Below are 18,683 nucleotides of genomic sequence, written 5' to 3'. Positions count from 1 at the left end.
GGTGTTGGCCTGAGCTTCATGAGATTCATTGTCTTCATGTAGTGCCAGAGCCAGAGAATGCACCTCACGGGGGCTCATGCCACCCAGACCGCCAAAGGTCAGAGAACAGTTCTGCTGGGACGCTTCCTCTCCGCTCTTTCAAGACATCTTTGTCTGCAGGATCCGTTTGTGTGTATGTGATTGGAGTGTATTATCTTTTCAACACATTTATCAAGGTCCCAAGAGGTTAAAATAGAAGGAAACCGACTGTCTCAGGGCAGAAAAACAAGCGGAAACTGGAACAAAGTGTTTTTTCCTCAAAGCAGGAAGCCATTCTCGGAGTTTCTTGACAGCAGGGTACTGAAAGACTGTAGAGTTGATTTAAGGCCAATGCCTCATCTTCCCATCCCCATCAAGAAATCATGGTTGACTGATAATAAAGTGATCGGAAAATCCTTGCTCCGAGGCAGGGAAGAAGCCAAGTACAATGAGCCAAACCCACATACCTTTCCCATCTGCTTAAAGAATGCATCTGCTATGCACCTAATATCCATAGACGTAATTCCTAATCCTTCACCTTCTGTATATCGTAACAGTTTGAGGAGCTTGTGACAGAACTCCTCATAACACTCATCAACCGATGCAACTGTTAAGGTGTTATTAGGAGAGTGGCTTACCCGCAACGCCCAGTGCCAGTCTCCAGCAACCTGCTTCACACTTGACCCGGTGATGTATCCCAAGCCACTGCAAGAAATACAAAGACGAGAGTCAGTCAGAGCTTTAACAGAGCACTTCAGTCATAGCTGTTCTTAAATAGAGATAAAAAAGAGGCATGATCAATTTTGTGTCCTAGGGTCTCTTCTCCTGCAGGAAGAAACACAGCGGATGAAGGAGGTGGTGGCTAATAAGTAACTCTTCCCAGCACTGTTGATCTAAAAATGCTCAAATCTGATGCAAATTTGGACACTGCTCTCAAGTTTATGGCTGACATTTCAATCTACATTGGGTGGAAACAAAGCCTTGAAAAGAATTTCCCTATTTAATTTCTACATCAGGCCTTTCTGTGCACTAATATGAATATTTAACAATTTTATGTTCAAGCTCTCAGTTAAGAAGCGCCCTTCAATGACACATTCGATCACTAAGTATTTTTCTTGTCATTTGATAGTACTTGATTGAAATTATCCACGAAGAAACCATTTTCCATAAGCTTGTAAGAAAACCCAAGAAGAACGCGCAAGACCATCTGATGGGAGAACATCAGACCTAAAGCTTGGGAATCCCCTCTGAAGATAAAGGAGCAACAGAACCTTCAGCTACGTGCTAAGAATTACACTGTGGTAACAAAAGGTGGCTCAGGAGACTAGATCGAGGTGAACGTAGCCACACTTCTTTCAAGGTGAACTGAACGGATGTGAATATCCTTTTTTTTTTTTTTTTTTTTTCCAAAATTGCTGCATTAGTTGAGTTTGCCTTGGCTAGAAGTTGCCAGGACTGCTGTGGGGCAGGTGTCAGCCACCACATGCCTTCACTGAACAGCCTGCTAAGCTTTGGAGGTTGCCATTTATCACCAACCCAAAACTGGTTTTTTTCCACAGACGGGCCCCAGGCCCCAAAATCAAACCATGGATCCACACCTCTGTTGGATATTAAGATAATGAAGCCCCAGAATCAGGCTCAACAGGATGAGTATTTGTCATTTCATGCTAGCCATAGTTTGCTGAGTTCTCCATGCAAATATCTGGCATCCTTGGTCCTCTTGGGAAAATATCCTGTTCACCAGTTAAGGACTTGGCTATCTCTTTTTCCTCAAGAGCAGAGGGATGTTTGTGAGTTTTATCTCAGGGATGAGTGCTCTAACTTGTAAAATGCACCACCCAAACCCCAAAGTTTTTCCCTGAGTTGGGGGGATTAAACTGCTGCCCTTGTTTTCCCTGCTGGAAATGAACCCACAATGCCACTATTGCACAGGATGTTCTCCAGCTCTGGGAGTCGGTATGCAAGCTATGTGAACCCACCCCTACAACCTCACAATACAGGGTCAGCCATTATTTTAAAAGAAAAAAACAAAAATAAACTAATCACAAATTCCCTGCTGTCCCAACAATGTGATACTGCAGTGGGCTGATAAGGGGACTCAACTGAAAGAAAATGCTGGAGGAAACAACTGCTCCAAATCTGAGTGTCTCTTGCTTTCATCAGGCATCCGTGGGCTGGGCTGTCTGCCACTACTCTGCTTCAAGACTGAGTGTGAACTATCATTATGGTTTCTCCCTTCAGCCTTGTCTACACTAGACTTCACAATTTCTCCTAATCGTTGTTTCAGTGGCAATAGCACTAGAACGGGCTGGCCACCGCAACTCGCAAGTCATCTAAGATTGGCTTAGTTGCATATTCCAAACTTAGTCCAATTGGCCAAATCCAAGGTTGGGCAGAATTTGAGCTTAAAGTAAAAATATTTTTCAAAGTCAAAATTTCAATTTGTTTATATTATATAGCATATTCCTCTTGAAACCTCTGATACCTAGACTGTCACACAGAAGCAGGTACCCATTTGCTCACTTTTAAAAATTCAGCCTAGTGTCTTCAGAGATCTTGATTTCACAGTAACCTGAAACATTACTTAAAGGAGGCCTAGACCTCACAGGAACCGAAGCAACAATTCAGAGAACCGATATAAGACTATCCGAAATGATAGTTTAATTTAACAATGCTAAAAAATTTTGTTTCAGTGGCACTGCTGTAAAAAAACCAAACACCAAAACCCAACAAATATCAAACTTCCCACTAATTCCCAAAAGTCACAAGTGAACCAGTAACAGGGCTAGAAAAAAAATCCAATTCCTGCAACTAATTAGTCACTGCTCACAGTATCTTCCTGTCTAAATCATTCCAACCAAAGACAGAAGAACTTTCACCATTAACAACCTGCGATCTGTGCGAGCTTACTTTAAGAGAAAAGCCAAAACCAGATGAAAGAAGCATTATGTCACTTACCTGCCAAGAGGGATTGCAAAGTAGAAAACAGACAGCATCAGGGTCCTTGTGTTTTTGGTGAAAAGGTCTCCTATGATGGTTGGTGCAATAGTGGAGTAGCTTGCTTCACCAATGCCAACCAAACCTCGTGAGAGCACAAGAAGCCAAAAATACTGAGAAAAGAAATGAAACATGTTAGCGGGTCTCCCCTTGTCTTTTTAAATTCAGGATGGACAACAGTGAAATCTGAGCAAATGGGGAAATATAAACCCATGTAACTGGAACGTGATCCTTTTGTATGCATCAATTCTTTTTAAAACCTCCGACTCCTTTCATTTGTCTCTTGCCAGGAGGAAAGGAACTATATTTTTGGGGGAAGATTTATAGGTGTGAATGAAAAGTAATAATAATATGTGTTTACACAGCAACACTGAAGAAGAGATTCTAATACAGTCAGAAGACCCTGAGTTTATTCTCAGGCTGCAGCTCGCTCTTGTTAAGCCCAGGCGCCGCCAAGACGGCACTGACGGAGGAAGGCAGGGGAGCAGCAAATCCTGCTCTGGGACCCAGCAAAAGCAATACCTGCTGAGCACAGCCCCAGCCTCCCCAGCACGCCAAGGGACAAGTTAAGACTGGTGAAATCCTAAAGATTCTTCACAGCTGTGCAAAGAGATGAACCAGCCATCCCCCAAAATAATTTATTTTTCCTTCATTAGAAGCTACAGCATAAAGGAATTTTTTCAAGGTGCTAAGCACCTATCTCAGGGCTCTCCCCCTCACAGCGGGAAGGCAGAACGAGCCAACACTGAACAGCTCTGAAAAATCTCCGGTTACAATCCGAGGTGCCATGCACAGAGTTCCAAGAGATAAGAGGCGAGCTTTATGGCAAACCACGGAACACTGGTGTGCTCGGTCAGCAGTACCACCCGGTGAACGACTCGGAGCCATGCGAAGCAATGGCACAGGTTGAAAAATTCATTAAGCTGCCCAGAGCATTAATGGACTTCACATTCACCACCATGCAGCCGAAAATGGATGACAAGGAACGGTTCATCTAACAGAGTTTTCTTCGTGGCCCGTTTCAGCCAACACTTCTGCAAACTGCAAGGACTTGATTTTCAAGCTGACCTCTTTCACTGCACTTGCAGTTTTCTGGGTGCTGCTGCGTGAGGGCATAAGGCACAAGACTTTGATGCCTAAATACCTGATACATGAGCACAATCAGGTTCTCAGACATCTATGCAGCTTGAGCTACACCCAGAAGTAATTGCAGGTGCGCAAATTAAACAGTCAATTGCAGAAAACCGTAAGCACAGGGAGATCTGTTTCTACAAATCCTCAATTTGCTGTGATTATTCTGTAGATCATTTCTAAGAAGAACAGCAGGGATTATGGTATGTCCTTAAACACAAAAATGCTTTGAGAACCACGAGCGATTATCGATTCCCCTTCTTCAGATGGGAAATATTTGAGTTGTAGGGAAGTGACTTTGTGCCCTACAGCAAAGCTAAGCCAGAGTACAGAGCTCTCAGATACAGAAAACACCACACAGACATTAAGCCATGTGCCTCAGTCATAAATATATCCATCAGCAGACAAAACTGACAGTACGACAAAAAAAATAATAATATTTTTGCACGCTCTTTACTTCCTCTTATTTGGACATAAATTCTGCATCAATACCTCTTTTCTGAGTATATGCAAGTTCCTTGTTTGCTGGCAGGGCGTTTGCACTGCTGCTATCATTCATATATCTCCCATAAAATGCACATATGTAACACACACGTGGGTGTATGCAAAAAAGGGCAATACTGTGACTCAAGCAATTTAATTTATGCCAATTACCCAATGCTAAACCACTCCACTGCAGAAATATGCTGACAATGATTGGTGCACAGGTAACCAATGTATTCGGAATGAGCAACAGTATTTATAACATGCTGAATGACTTAGTCACGCAGAATTAGAAAGCGGGGGAACTGGAGCATGATTTTGGTTTCTTAAAAGGTTCAGATCTGCATCACAGAGAGGGTGACAGGCAAAACAGTCATCTGCCAGACCTGGAATGAGTATTAAGACAGTGCTAGTTACACCTGTAGAATGACCTTGCAAATGTACTGGATGTTCCTCAATTTTGAAATACGTACGGAAAAATGACACAAGTTTGTGCTCAGCAGCCAGCATCACTCCCAGTGAATGCACTGGACAGGAGTTTTCTCCAAATAATGGTGTTATAAGGCTCCTCTTAACAACGCTTGTGGAAAGCACGAAAACTGTACAAAGTTTTCCTATTGTGGTTAAGAGTGACTTGGTTCCATCCAGACCATTGAATCGGAGTCCCAGCACAACAAAATCACCTGAAGCAAGCAAGCAACAAGCTCATTCTTCTCCCCCAGTTCCTCCTCAGATCCTCCTCCCTGCTCATCCCATACGTAACATACTCCAAATACCTGTTTAATATTTGAACTATGTTATCTGAAGCTGCAGTATCCAAATTTAAGTCAAGAGATTCTGATTTCAGTTGGCAATAAAAGCAGTCTTACAAAAGCATAAGCTACACAAAGACATGAATGGCATTGCCTTTCTGAGATCACATACACAAGACTACGGACCACGCAGCTGTTTAGGTGCAACAACTAGGCAAAACATACAAAAATCTGAAAAAATATTAGAGAATTATTTATAGCCTATTCTACGTTGTGCATAGTTTTGGAGCTCTAAAGAGCTAATGCCTCCTCTTACCCTACTGAAAGATGTCTGCTGGATCTTTGGCTAGCATGCATCCTACTGGAACCTATAGAATAAAATTATGCAGTAATTTGTAACAGCAAGCTAGGACCCCCAATCTTCCATCTCTAATCAGTCAGTCAAAACTTATGTTTTTGTCATCTCTGAAGAAGGACGGCTGGGTAACTCCCCAAGATGAAAAGTCATTTCTGAGAGAGGTCTAATCTTTTCATTTTTCATATAGGAAAAAAACCAACCAACCAACCAAACAACAAAACAACTCCAAAATTCTTATGCTGCTACTCATTTGGATCACAGACATACCATAAACCACTTAGAAACTAGTCCTAAAACCACGATGTGTACAATACAGACAACTGCTATTTTTTGTCTATTTATGTAGACATACACCCATATGAACATCTCCCTCCCTCTCTGAGTGTATGTGAACATGACAACGAGCAGAAACAAATGGCAATTACGCAGGCAGAGGAAGTGCTGCTCTCCTCCACAGCTGTAGCAGGGCACTGCTACCATTCCCTCTGCACTCGATTTCCCCCCCAAGTGCTTTTTCCACTCTGTCCTACCCCAAGATTCTCAGCAGTTTTTGTCTCAGTGAGACAAACCGGGCTGACATCAGCCAAATTCTTCTCTACATTTTCTGTGCCTAAAAGCAGTACAGACAGGCAGCTAAGACTTCTAACTGAATTTCACTGTTCCCGAAGCAGAAATTGATATATATTAAAGAAGCTTATTCCTTTCTACATTACTTTGGAACTCTTCTGTAATTTGTTCATCTGTGCAAATAGTTCTCACCCTGGCAGGAGTCAGCTTCCAGCACTTGAGCTTATTCCTTTTCCACAGGTTAAGCCCACCAACCCCAATACTTCAGTGTCTTTTTCTCTGGGCCAGTGCTCGCAACTAAAGTTTTTTGGAACAAAGAGCTACTACAGCAAACAATTTATTTATGTATTTAATTTTGGTTAGCAGTCACATCACAGATGCCAGCACCTCCGTGAGAGCTGTTAATATCTCCTGGATTGTAGAGATGAGATGGATTTCTTTGAATGCCTGTACGGCAGAAACCTGGGGCAATTCAGGATGCAAAGGTGCTCCGAGTCCCTTTCTCCAATTTGTATGTGCCATGCAGGGGCTGATGAGACACAAGCCAGGGAGGATTCTAGTATACAGTAAACCATCAACATATGGAAAGAATGGTGGCTGACTGAGACCCAGAACTGCTACAGCCTTCCTGGGAATTTCCCTTCCAGAGATGCCATCGCCAGAGACTACTGCACCGAGAAATCACTCATACGTATGTTTTGAGGGAGAAAAGGTCAACGGACCTGCTTTCTTCCTCCCATCTCCTAACTATACGGAAGGAAAAAAATGCTCTAGCTCTAAAGCTGAACAATTTGCTACTTTGTGATTTGAGGGCTAACCACCCAAACACAAAAGAAACCCAGTCCGCCAAAATAGACCTGAGTTTTGGAAGGGATACAAATCCTTGTGCCTCAGGGAATGTGACGATTGCTAATAGAAATTACTCTACCTACCAACCCAAATTTCTTAAACTACCAGCAAACCCTAGACAACAACAGTGACAGATCACAGCGTCAGATGGGACCTGGTCTGGTCACTGTTGCCAGTGACATTATCGACTAGAAGCTATGGGTGTGACACAACCCTTCCAGAATTTTCATCTGAAAAAAGCTTTTATGATTTGAGTTAAATATTTATAATACTCCAAAAGACAGTTCATGTATTTTCTCTAGAAAGTATGACACTGTTTATATTCACATTTTCGTACTGACTTCACTCTCAGTCTCAGGCACACATAAATGTTTGATGGCCTAGGACACATGACTAGCTTTAATCATGTTTGGACAAACCTCCTAATTATACATTTATCCTAGCTGTATAGACCACTGATTGAGTAATACATGTTTTAATAGCTCTAATTACAGCTTTAACTTCTTTCTCTTTTTTTTTAATTAGTTAACAAAAGGAATTAAGCCACAGTTCTTTAAAAGATTAGCTGTCAGTGATAAACCTATAATCTGCCAAATATGTGTACAACTCTGAACCACCAGATTTACTGTCTAAAGAATCATATGATCCTTAAGCTTCAGTTATTAAGTATTTGCATTTGAATGTGAAGTAGCTTGTAAGGGTCTCATAAAAATAGCTGAATACATACTTCTTTCAGATTAGGGACACACGGGCTGATGAGATCACACATAAAGCCAACCTAGTACAAATGACTTCTGTGCGTGTGTGTGTGTGCACAGCACCAGTGCAAGTCATGTTTTGAACTGATGTTGCTGGTCTAAAAGTAGAATCTTTCATATTGCTACAGCCAGTGCACCTGCAGCCTTTCCTGTATGACGATACTGAGTTAACCTCCTACAGATTCTACATATAGCTTCTGTAAAAGAGGGTTCAGCACCATGAAATTCCATACTTGAACTGCTGAGGTTTGCCATATTTTCCTTCTTTGTTATATAAACATTATGCAACAAACAAGGCTATGGATCAAGGTTTGCAGCCTTGGCAAGATGATGTGCATAAGGCCATTCCTGCCACTAGGCAGCTAGGATTGCCACCCAAAGCCTAAAATACATGTGTGCAGAATGACAACAAACTAAGGAGAAAGCACTGGGACTGACTGAATTCCCCTGAATTTCTAGAGCAAACTCAGTTGCGCTGCAGTTACACTCTTGTATTTCTGCAGCTGGCAGAGTCTTGCACTGACAACATCCAGGGTACCACAGCAGTCACAAGCGATCAGTTAGATCAACTGAAGACAGATAAATCTGATATATTGCAGGAGTCAGCTGAGCAAAGTAAAACCCACAGGGCTCAAATGTACATTCAAGGGCTGCACAACAGTGGTCCCTTTTGACAGCTACACTCATGTGCAAGCATTTGCCTTTCCTGAGCAGAACTGTATTTTCTGGCCAGGCAAACACCACTGCCTCTTGCACTCCATTCACTTTTCCCAGCCAAATCAGCACTTTGCAGGCATCGAAGTGGTTAAAGCTGACACACCACACCCTTCACCACAGGTATGAGAAGATGTACCATTAACCATGATGCAAACCAAACCAGGAACGTGCTTCTGAGTATCGGTATTGTGACTAAGAGCATTGGCTCCTGTAAACTCACAGTTCAAATTGCAGTTCATTAGCTGAGAGTCGCTAGAAGAGCTGAGCAATGGAATGGCTTTACAAAAGCAAGTATTTCACCTGCATAAACACTAACTCCCCCAATTCTCTTAGCTCTTCCAGTAACGACGGGGTCACCTTTCAGAATCTGAAAGTTTCCAAGTCAAACAGGGACACTGATGTATTGCAAAAGACAAGATGACATGAAACAATAATGTTGATGTTTTAAATTCCATTCTGTCTGGATGGATGACAAAGGCTACTGCAGAACAGATGAACAGATAAGCCTGAATACATCTTCCACCTCTGTGCACCCCTAAAGCTCTACCAATTTTGAATACATATAACCAAGACACCTGGCTTCCACATGTGCATACAAGTCCTGGGTCCACAGGAATACTGTTGACAGAAATATTGTGTCAGACCTAGATCTGGACCACACAGTCATATGCCCTACCTTTTCAAACATGAATGGTTCTAAATCTCCTCTAATAAATGAACAAATATTGTAAAGAGCTAGAGAGGGGTTACCTATTTAGTACTGGTGAACATGTCTTCCTATCAAGTGCAGCCCAGACTTTTAAGTAACTGAATATTCATGCCAAATTTTGGCCATTTTGTGTCTTACTGTCTGGGAGATCTTTGTGCAGAAACAAAGGAAGATTAGTATCTACCTTTATCTACAAGTAATTTTGAGTAATCCCTCATGGGGATTGCCAGCAGAGACCAAAATACAAAATAATACAGAGGCAGAACTGTTCAGTGTGATGTTTTGTTTGTTGGTAATTTTCTCCCCCATTAATAGGTTGGGTAAGCATTGTTTCCAGGATTTCCTACAACCAAAAGGAGTTGATTACGTTTAATCTCTGGGCAGCGTACATAACAACTAGCCGGGTACACGCTTGTGTGGAGTCTGCGTGATGAGGGGTTATGAGATAAGTTATCACCTCTGATGCAACACTGTGAGCTATCGGTATTTTATCAGTTTTCTGTAGAGCTACAAGTGCACTTAGAAGTTCACGCTACAGTTACCTGTCTGATAAATACAACTATAAACTACCCTTCTCACCTCCAACAAGATGTTCTTCCCTTATCATGACGTGAGTCATGCTGGCACGGTAGCCTGGGGGAGATGCACTGCATTTGCTGGTTCTTCTACCATTTGGCCCACTGCAGAGAAGTGATGGGGTTTAGAATTCTCTTTTCTTCCGTCTGTGTGTGTGTCATCACTTACCCATAACTACTTTTCACTTCCCACCTGTTTACAATCACAACCGCACGCAAAGTTTCCCATAACTTTCATCACCACTGGATTCTACTTAAGTTCTATTTAGGTTTCCTCCCTTCAGATTGAATTCTTGATGCTAAGTCCGTCTTTCATCACCACTTTCAAACTGCTCTTCTCCTTTACATGCACATCACAGAATCAGAGAAGAGCTGAGACTGGAAGAGACCTCTAGAGATAGTCTGGTCCGTGCCCCCTGCTCAAAGCAGGACCAACTACAACAGGTTGCTCAGGACCATGTCCAACTGAGTTTTGAATATGTCCAAGGATGGAGAAGTTGCAACTTTGCTGAACAGCCTGTTCCAGCGTTTGACCATCCTCACAGTAAAAACGTTTCTTCTTATGTTTAAACAGAATTTCCTATATTTTAGTTTATGCCCATTACCTCATCTTTTCATTGGGTACCATTGAGAAGAGTCTGGCTCCATCTTTACTGCCTCCTCTCAGGTAATGACAGATGTCAAAGCAGCACTACAGGCTGCCTAGGGATAGAAGCACAGCCCTAGAGTGACGATGCCACTCTAGCAAAGGTGAACTATTTAAACTCCCAATTAAATCCACATGGCAGATACCATCTCATCTACCATGTCTCTGTTACACCATCGCATCTACTGTGTTGGCTTTCTTCACTCTTTTTCCCTTAAGGCTGCTTGGGCATGACAAGTATACAAGTTTATAAATTGGTGTCCAACAAAGGATGCTTCTCTTACCCAAAGGCCTTCCCCTGAACTCTGACAGGGACGTCACTAACACTAAAGTGAAAATGTCCTGGACCTTTCTTCAAGTATTCATACATTTTATTCACATATTCACCTTTTTTTCAATCACACATGCTTATTATATGCTGACTAGAGGTTATAAGCATGTTACAGATGAGACCACTACATCATACCAAGATTTAATAGCAAGCTACTGAGTTATTGAAACCTTAGTATACTTGATTAATCATTTGCTCAAGGGTCAATATACAAACCCTTTGCCATTAGGATGGACTTACATCATGGCTTCTAAAGCAGTTCTGATTCTTCTACAGCACCCATTTACACTATGTCAAACACTTCAGAACTTCAGCTCATTTGGATGCATTAAGCGTCCCACCAATTCTCAGCTCTAAGCACCTCACCTTTGAACAACTCCCTTTTGGGAAAATTCAGCTGGTATTCACAGCCCTGCAAGGAGAAGAGAGACTACAACAAGTAGAAAGAGAACAAAATACATATTTAATAATAGAAATGAGCGAGGGAGATGAAGCAAAGTCCACTCACCTTTCCTTTGATTGTCTCTAGTATTTGTTAATGGCTTTACTGCTCCCAGGTGATCTGTTCAGACACACTTAATTGAATGTGGAAAGTTTTATTTGGAAATGCATCTAAGATTCTAGCTGATTAAAGTGTCCTTATTTTATGATATTTATATTATTATTTTGTACATAAAAATAACCAATAAAGCTTGTAAGATACTCCTTTTTCATTCATCACACCCTTCAATCAGTGTTTAACAACTGGATACCTACAGATAGGCTCTGAAGTGAAGCACCTAATTAAGCACTCTGGAGAAAACAGAACAAAACCAAAACGACCCTGGAAGTAGCAAGACTCCCACAGCACTTCCCAGAGCCAGCAGGGAGCTGCTGTGTGGTTTGCATGTACAAAATTCAGCATTTTCTTAGCTGCTTGCAAATTTTGAATGTGCAATTCCCCTTCAGCATTAAAATTGCAGCATCTGAATCCAAGTTCCCAACACTGCCCTTGCTTCAAACCTGTGGCAGTCCTGAGAGACTCTTCTACTACTTTTCAGTCATTTTTTGGAACCAAAAACAAGAAAAAAAGAAGAAAAAAAAAAAAGAAGAAAAAAAAAAAGAGTAAGCCCAATTCTTATTCTCCATCCAATTAGGTAACGTAATTACAAGTCCCTGGGTGATGAAGCAGCACCACCAGGTCCTGACAATTGCCTCAGTTAAGACAAAGCAGCATTCAGCTTACTAATTGAAGGGCTTTTCATGTGATTGACCTGCCTGTGGTAAAAATATTACATGACACTCAAATGGTGGGATTTATGTTCTTCTCAATTTAGTTTCTTGGTCATTAATATTGCATTAATGACAGGGGTCTGGAATGTAATTGGAAGGAATGTAACAGATTAGCTTGCTTATTCACCAGAACACCATCCAGCAGAGTGCCCTGTGCATAACTACTTATAAAATAGACCTTAAAGAAAAAGGCTAACATTTTCAAATAAATCACAGGGATCATAAAGAGCCCCATGTTACCAGTGCCTGCTAGAACATCAAGTTAAAGCACTCCTTTTCATCCTTGTGGCTGAAAGTGTAAGACACTGAGGAGACCACAGCACTTCACATGGCTGAAATAGTGGTCATTTATCCCTGTTAGAAAACCATTACATGCAGTTCGGCCAGACTGCATCTTCCAAAACTCTTCCCCTGAGAACCTTAATAGTTCTGGGTCAGAAGCAAACTGTTGTTTTTTGTTCCAGATTAGTCAGATGGGACACGCTTACCAGCACTTGCAACAAATATCTCTGGCATTAGGTACTATCACCATTCCCTACCTGAGATGTGCGAAGACAACCATAACATGATCACAAAAATAGGGATGGGGAGAACTACAATGTATTTTTGCAACTGTGGAAACAAGGCAAGCTGCTTGACACAAGAGCTTTTCAAATACTAACAGCTGGAATATGGCCTGGTGTACACAATACTAAAGAATATTCAAAGGCAGTAACAGGCTGCTGTGTTCCAGCACAGATGAGTCCCAAGAGAAGACTGAATCCAAGGAACTCAGAGAGAAACAGACACCAGACTTTTCAGAACAAATGGTTACAGGTAACACTAACACCTCCACCTTCACTGATATCTATAGAAACACGTGAGATCTAACCGCATTTACCCTATGGGCTGTCTTGGCTCAAACACTCCTTGGTTTGGATCAGCTCTTAAACCAAAATTCAGTCAAATCCAGCAGATGTTTCTGCTTCTTGGAGAGCACAACCCCACGTTCCTATCCCTGAAACTGCAGAAACGATGATTTCTCAGCACCCTTTGAAAGAAGCATCACCCCACTGACTGAGACATTCTGGTGTGAATGTTTTGCCCTAAGTATATGCATTTTCAAGGGTAGAACAAGTTTGGAGAGTCCATGAAGAGGTTTAAATGAAGTGACCATGAACAAATTTGTAGTCTCAGGAACTTTCCCTGTGCTGTCGGTTCTACTGATTCTTGGCATGTTTTATTTTGCATGTGCTAAAATTTTAAGTACACCGGGAGGTCAGACCTTTTAGGCAACTTTGCTGAAAAACCATCCAAAAGATTCCAAACTCTGAATTTTTTTCTTTCTGCATTCATGTTTCACACTTCTCTGGCTCACTGACTCAATCAAGATCCAGAAGCATCCAAGTGCTGTGAGGAATGCTGAATTTGCAGTAAGTTTGGCTTACATCTGAGAGATGTCTCATTTTTTAGCATCACATTTCCAGAGAGAAACTGGTGCATCTACCAATTCCTTCTACCTAGCAGCTTCTCCCTACTCATGATCTTTGAATAGCTGTTGTTGAAGCATTATTAATTGGCAAGGTTTTGTCATGCTGTAGCTTCATTTCATTCTCTAAATCCAGCCTATTTGACAAAATGACAATCCTTTTTAACTATATTAAATGCATTTGCATGTTTTGTCACTATCCCCTCACAAGACTTGGTCAATCATGTTTTCAGACATGATGATCAGCACCATTCCCAGGGATTTCCAGCTCAAAATCTACTACATGGCTTTGAGATTAGTACTCTAATTCAATGTTATCTGAATTGCAAATGCAGTGTTTTGTGTAGCATGTGAACTTTATGAATTTAAAAGAAACGTCTATACTCCAAAAGACTAATGTAGCACCTGGTACAATAATGTATTTCCCATCTTCACACTATTTGCACGTTTCTCAGAACACAATGGTCCTTTTTTCAGCCTTTGTGCATGACCCGGGTGGCCACATTATGTGTGCCATTGAAGAAGCGCTTACACTGCCTCTAGTATGACTGAAGCTTTTGTAGCTGTAGGCAACCAAGAGCTCAAGTAAAGAAAGGCTCAAATCCATACTTTTGCATCTGAACGCAAGCCAGAGGCTGAACAACACTCCCTCTCTCTTGCACCCTGTTTTTCAGGACGATATGCACAACCTTCAAGAACCACCAAGGCCCTGCTAATACAAAGTTGTTGCCAGGCTTCGTAATGAGCCTAAAACTGGGTTGAATGCACTGTTTTCTTTGTGAGGCATCATTAACCAAACCCTCCTGAAGCATCATGCTTCTTTTCAAGTCAGCCTCAAGAACACAAGCCATAAGCTGCCTTATTTACATCCATGTCAGCTTACAGCCTTAAACAAACGGTAATGCTTCTCCAGACCCATATCTGAACATCCCAGCAAAGCACACCACCAACTTGGCATCTCCTCGATACCCTCAATACATAGTTACCTAGGAAGCTTATTTCCAAAGGAACTTGCTTTGCCTTCTGCACTTGTTTGACCAAGGCAGGCTTTCCCACTACTGAAGCAACTATGCAGCAGTGGAGCACCGCATCAGGAATGGCTTGTGTTCCTCAGATCACAACTACTGCTGCAAGGATCACGTTAAACTGATAGGAAATTTTGGAATTCCTTACTCGATATTTTAACATTTGCTTGGAAACTTACAAGCAGCACTACTTACTTTCTTTTTTTAATTTATTTCCTCCCTCCACCCCAGCCAATTCAATTCCATTCTATTTAAGGAGCATTTTCCCTTTCTTCCATTCCTCGGATGTTTTGAATGAGGATGAGCTTAAGATGCTGTAATAATTATTTACAAAGCATAATGCTGAAGCCTTATAGGGTCTTCCAGTAAGACAGAGTTGAAGCAATAAGACGTCCTTTTTGTGTTCCATCAGCATGCTCTGGGGTTAGGCCTCTGCTGCAGTATGACAAGCAGAATATACACTTTAATAGACAACACAAGAAGAAGGAACGCTTCCAAGACACACACAGCCTGGCAATGAAATAAATATGCCTTCTTCCCTCTGACTCCTCAGCAAATAAGTGACCCAGGTGAGATTTCCTACTCGGGCACAATAAAAGCAGGACAGGCAGGATGATAGTTACAGGCAGGTGTTGCTTCCAAACCATCCATTAACTGACATAGTGGCTGAACTTTCCTATGCTTCAACCTAGAGACTATAAATTCCAGTTTCTGCATAAAAATGAGACAAAACTGTAAAGGTCTTTGGCCTGTAAAGATCTTTCACGCTGGCACTACGGTCCCCAGCTGTTTTCTCTAGGCATTTTCATGATCTGATGAAACAGCATCAAATGTAAGCGTATTGGTTTAAAAAGGTGTAGGGTGTGACTCAGTTCACACAAAGGCACACTAAAGTTTCCCACAGACTCCCAAAGGACGAGCTGAATCAGAACCACAGTCACAGACCCTATGATAACGATTTCAACATCTTCCAGTAACCTAGATAACTAACGGTTGTCCAGAAAATGGGTAGGCAATTAGAGGGAGCCCTCACTGAGACCCACTGCAAATGAGCATTAAGCCTCAAGCCTATTTCTTTATACTCTCCCAGCACAAACCTCTGTCCACCTGCTCTAGAAACAGCCTGAGCTCTGAGGAACAGTCCTGACATTTCGGTGCAAATTGCTGCTTTCATTTTAATGAACTAGCAATAGAAGCCTCTGCAGCAGCACGTGTCAGTCCAGGTGAGTTATGACACTCAGCAACAGAAACACCTCTTCTTCTTTCAGCATCCACAGTGTCTGATTCAGATATTGCATGCTTTCAGAGCAATGAATGACCCAAAAGCAGGAAGCAGTGGGCAGGAGGCACACTTAGGATCAGAACAGCACATGACTGGGACGACTGGAGAAGTTTGGGATGTGGTGCCAGACAGACCCTACCTGGGGGAAGATGGGACTTGGGGGTGTTACCTTGACAGCTCTCGGGTCCCAGAGGGGAAAGCAGAACTGATCCTGCTCCAAACACACTGCAGACAAGAAATACAATGTATGGTAGAGCTATTCCTTATGATAGTTTCTTGCAGTTCATTTTTCTTATCACATGATTAAGCTTTCTGAGTAAGCTTTGGAACTATGCTCTGTGTCTCTCCTGGTAGCCATCACCAGCTGTGTTTTCAATAACCCTTCCCAAATGCTTTACAGGTATATAGATGCAGATACCAGAGGGTAAAAAAACAACACTCAGAGCAGAAAATACACCACTTCATTTTCTAACACCTAGGAAAAGCCTCCTCATAGATTGGCTTTTGTGGGGTTGATGCTCTGAGAACACCCTAACCTGGTTTTCATTTATAGGTTCCTTTTAACAGGGACAAGTAGAAGGGGACAAGGTAGGAATATAAAGCAGCTAGGAGACAAACACATGACAGTAATCCTGTACTCCATTGCAGAAAGCTGCAACTATTTCATCTACATAAATTTTTTTCCCACCTCTTCTGTCCTAGGTCAGCAAAATCTGAGGGAACAATGAGGACCCCAGATTCAAGAGTTCAAATCATTACACGGGTCTGTGCAAGAGAAGATGTTGCTCTTACATGAGAACAGTTTCCCATACAGTATTTGATATCAGCAGTGCTGAAGATGTTAGCGGACTTGACAGATACCCGGAATCTCTTAAGACCAGCTTAGGCAATGCTTCATTATTGAAGGAAAAAGCAATACTGTATTTTTTTCCTACACCTCATGTAATCCGTATAAAAAAACCATGCAACACAGTAGAACTTTTAAGAGTGCTGTGAATAGCACTGGGAAGGAGCAGTAGGAGCCTTCGGGGGGGGGGGGGGGGGGGGCAGAGGTTAAAGAAATGGTGCCTCTCAGTTCCCATAGAAACTCTCATACTGCCTTGTCCAGGAAGCATGGATCTCTCATACTTCCTTGTCCAGGAAGCATGGATTTTGTTACATCTTGATCTAGTCCTAGCTAGAGGTGGAGAGTCAAGTAGCCCTGAAAACACAGTTTCTCACAGCAGAACTGCTGCAGGAACCTGACAATTCCTACCTCCCAAGAGCTGCAGCTTTGGAGGTCTCATCCCCATCTCCAGCACCGACACAGGTGTAGGTACATATAACCAGACCTGAGGCAGGTTCATTTCTTCTCCTGACGGGCAGTGCCATCACCTGCATATTGCAGTGCAGATAAGCCTTTTGCACAGCATGCGGCTTAGAGGGGAAGCAGCTCTAAAGCTGTGGGAATTACCTTTCTTCAAAGCAATGCAAAAAAATGCTTTAAGACATACGGGAGAGGGAAAGTGAGGCAGAATCAGTCCACAAAGAATTTCATTGTGCAGTGTAAAGTGGAGATGAGAACCCTTAGCCTTTCCCTCTCTTCTGGGTCTTCAGAGCCGCCTAAGTCCAGCACAGCACCCTCCTTCACCCGGTACCTACTGATCCTCGGCCCCTAGCACAACAGCTCTCCTGTGGTGGTGAGGGAGCCCTGATAGCAGAGGGCAGTGGGGGAAGAATATATAGAACATATAGAAGAATATATAAATTGCTATGTCTCATCTTAACAGAGCAGAGGCAAAGCAGTAGGTTACAGCTACCAGGTGGTGCAGCAGGGCACTACACCAGCATTACATGTACAGCCATAAGAGCAGCACTTAGTAATTTGACTGTTGACACCACTAGCAGATAGAACAGCAACACTACTGTAATATATTACCCACCCTAATCTCTTCATCTGTGATAAGAGAGTATGCAGCGGACTATATTTTTCCTGAGCAGCCTAGCAAAAGGGCAAGCATGCAGAAATCCAAATGTCAGCAGCATATGCTCATCTGTAGGGTTCCAGCACCACATTAAAGGCTGGCAAAACACATCAGAGCCAAAAATCAGCCTTTGTCCATGAACTCCCCCTGTTAGTTCCAGCACCAATTTCTGCAATGGCCACACAAACTGTCAGGAATCGCCCATGAGGGAAGGGATTGAATGCGTGTGCCGCAGACTTCACAACGTTGCTGGGAGAATCTCTTTTGCCTTCTTTCTAAAAGAGACTTCTGCTCAAGAATAATAGGATGGAACAGTGGGATATAAACATTCCAGTAATTCATGGTGACTTCAAAGATAACACACACGTACCCTTCTTACATACAAAGCAACAGCTTGGGGCTTTTAGTTTGTTTGCTTCTGTTTTTCAAACTGTGGATTTATCTTACACAGTGGAAGCAAAGGAACAGAAGCTGTATGTTTTATAGTACAACTTCTGCCACAGCACATAAGGCTAAAGGCGCTTTTTATTTTTTTTTTCCCCTTGGAGCGAATCATCATGTGTAGGGGGATGGGGTTGGTTTATGTTTACATTTTTAAAAATTAACCCAGCTAACCATTTGTTTCATACTGCACATAATTCGTTACTTCTCTTTTAGCACTCCTTGAAAGACAAGCTTTGGAAATAAATACACATCTGGCAAGTCTGAAAGACAGGACTTCAGCAAGCGCTGCAGGCTAACTAGAATTCCACAGTGGACTATTTTCTTCCTCTTTCAGAGA

The 18,683-nt window shown here is 42.2% G+C and overlaps 1 protein-coding gene across 4 annotated transcripts in view; it reads right to left on the bottom strand.

The window, feature by feature from the left end:
• LOC119142304 (protein spinster homolog 2-like) overlaps positions 1–18,683 on the bottom strand; it is a 141,382-nt gene that overhangs the window by 52,729 nt on the left and 69,970 nt on the right. For all 4 annotated transcript variants that reach the window (XM_037375092.1, XM_037375093.1, XM_037375090.1 and 1 more), the window contains exons 4-5: positions 2,977–3,128; positions 657–723 (exon numbers count right to left, since the gene is read on the bottom strand). In XM_037375092.1, coding sequence (XP_037230989.1) covers positions 657–723; positions 2,977–3,128 — 219 coding nt within the window. The remainder of the gene's footprint in view (positions 1–656; positions 724–2,976; positions 3,129–18,683) is intronic.

The sequence above is a fragment of the Falco rusticolus genome, chromosome 1, assembly GCF_015220075.1.
Source record: "Falco rusticolus isolate bFalRus1 chromosome 1, bFalRus1.pri, whole genome shotgun sequence".
Lineage (NCBI taxonomy): Eukaryota > Metazoa > Chordata > Aves > Falconiformes > Falconidae > Falco > Falco rusticolus.
The sequence above is the reverse complement of the archived record's forward strand: the minus strand, read 5'-3'. Positions and strand labels throughout refer to the sequence as shown.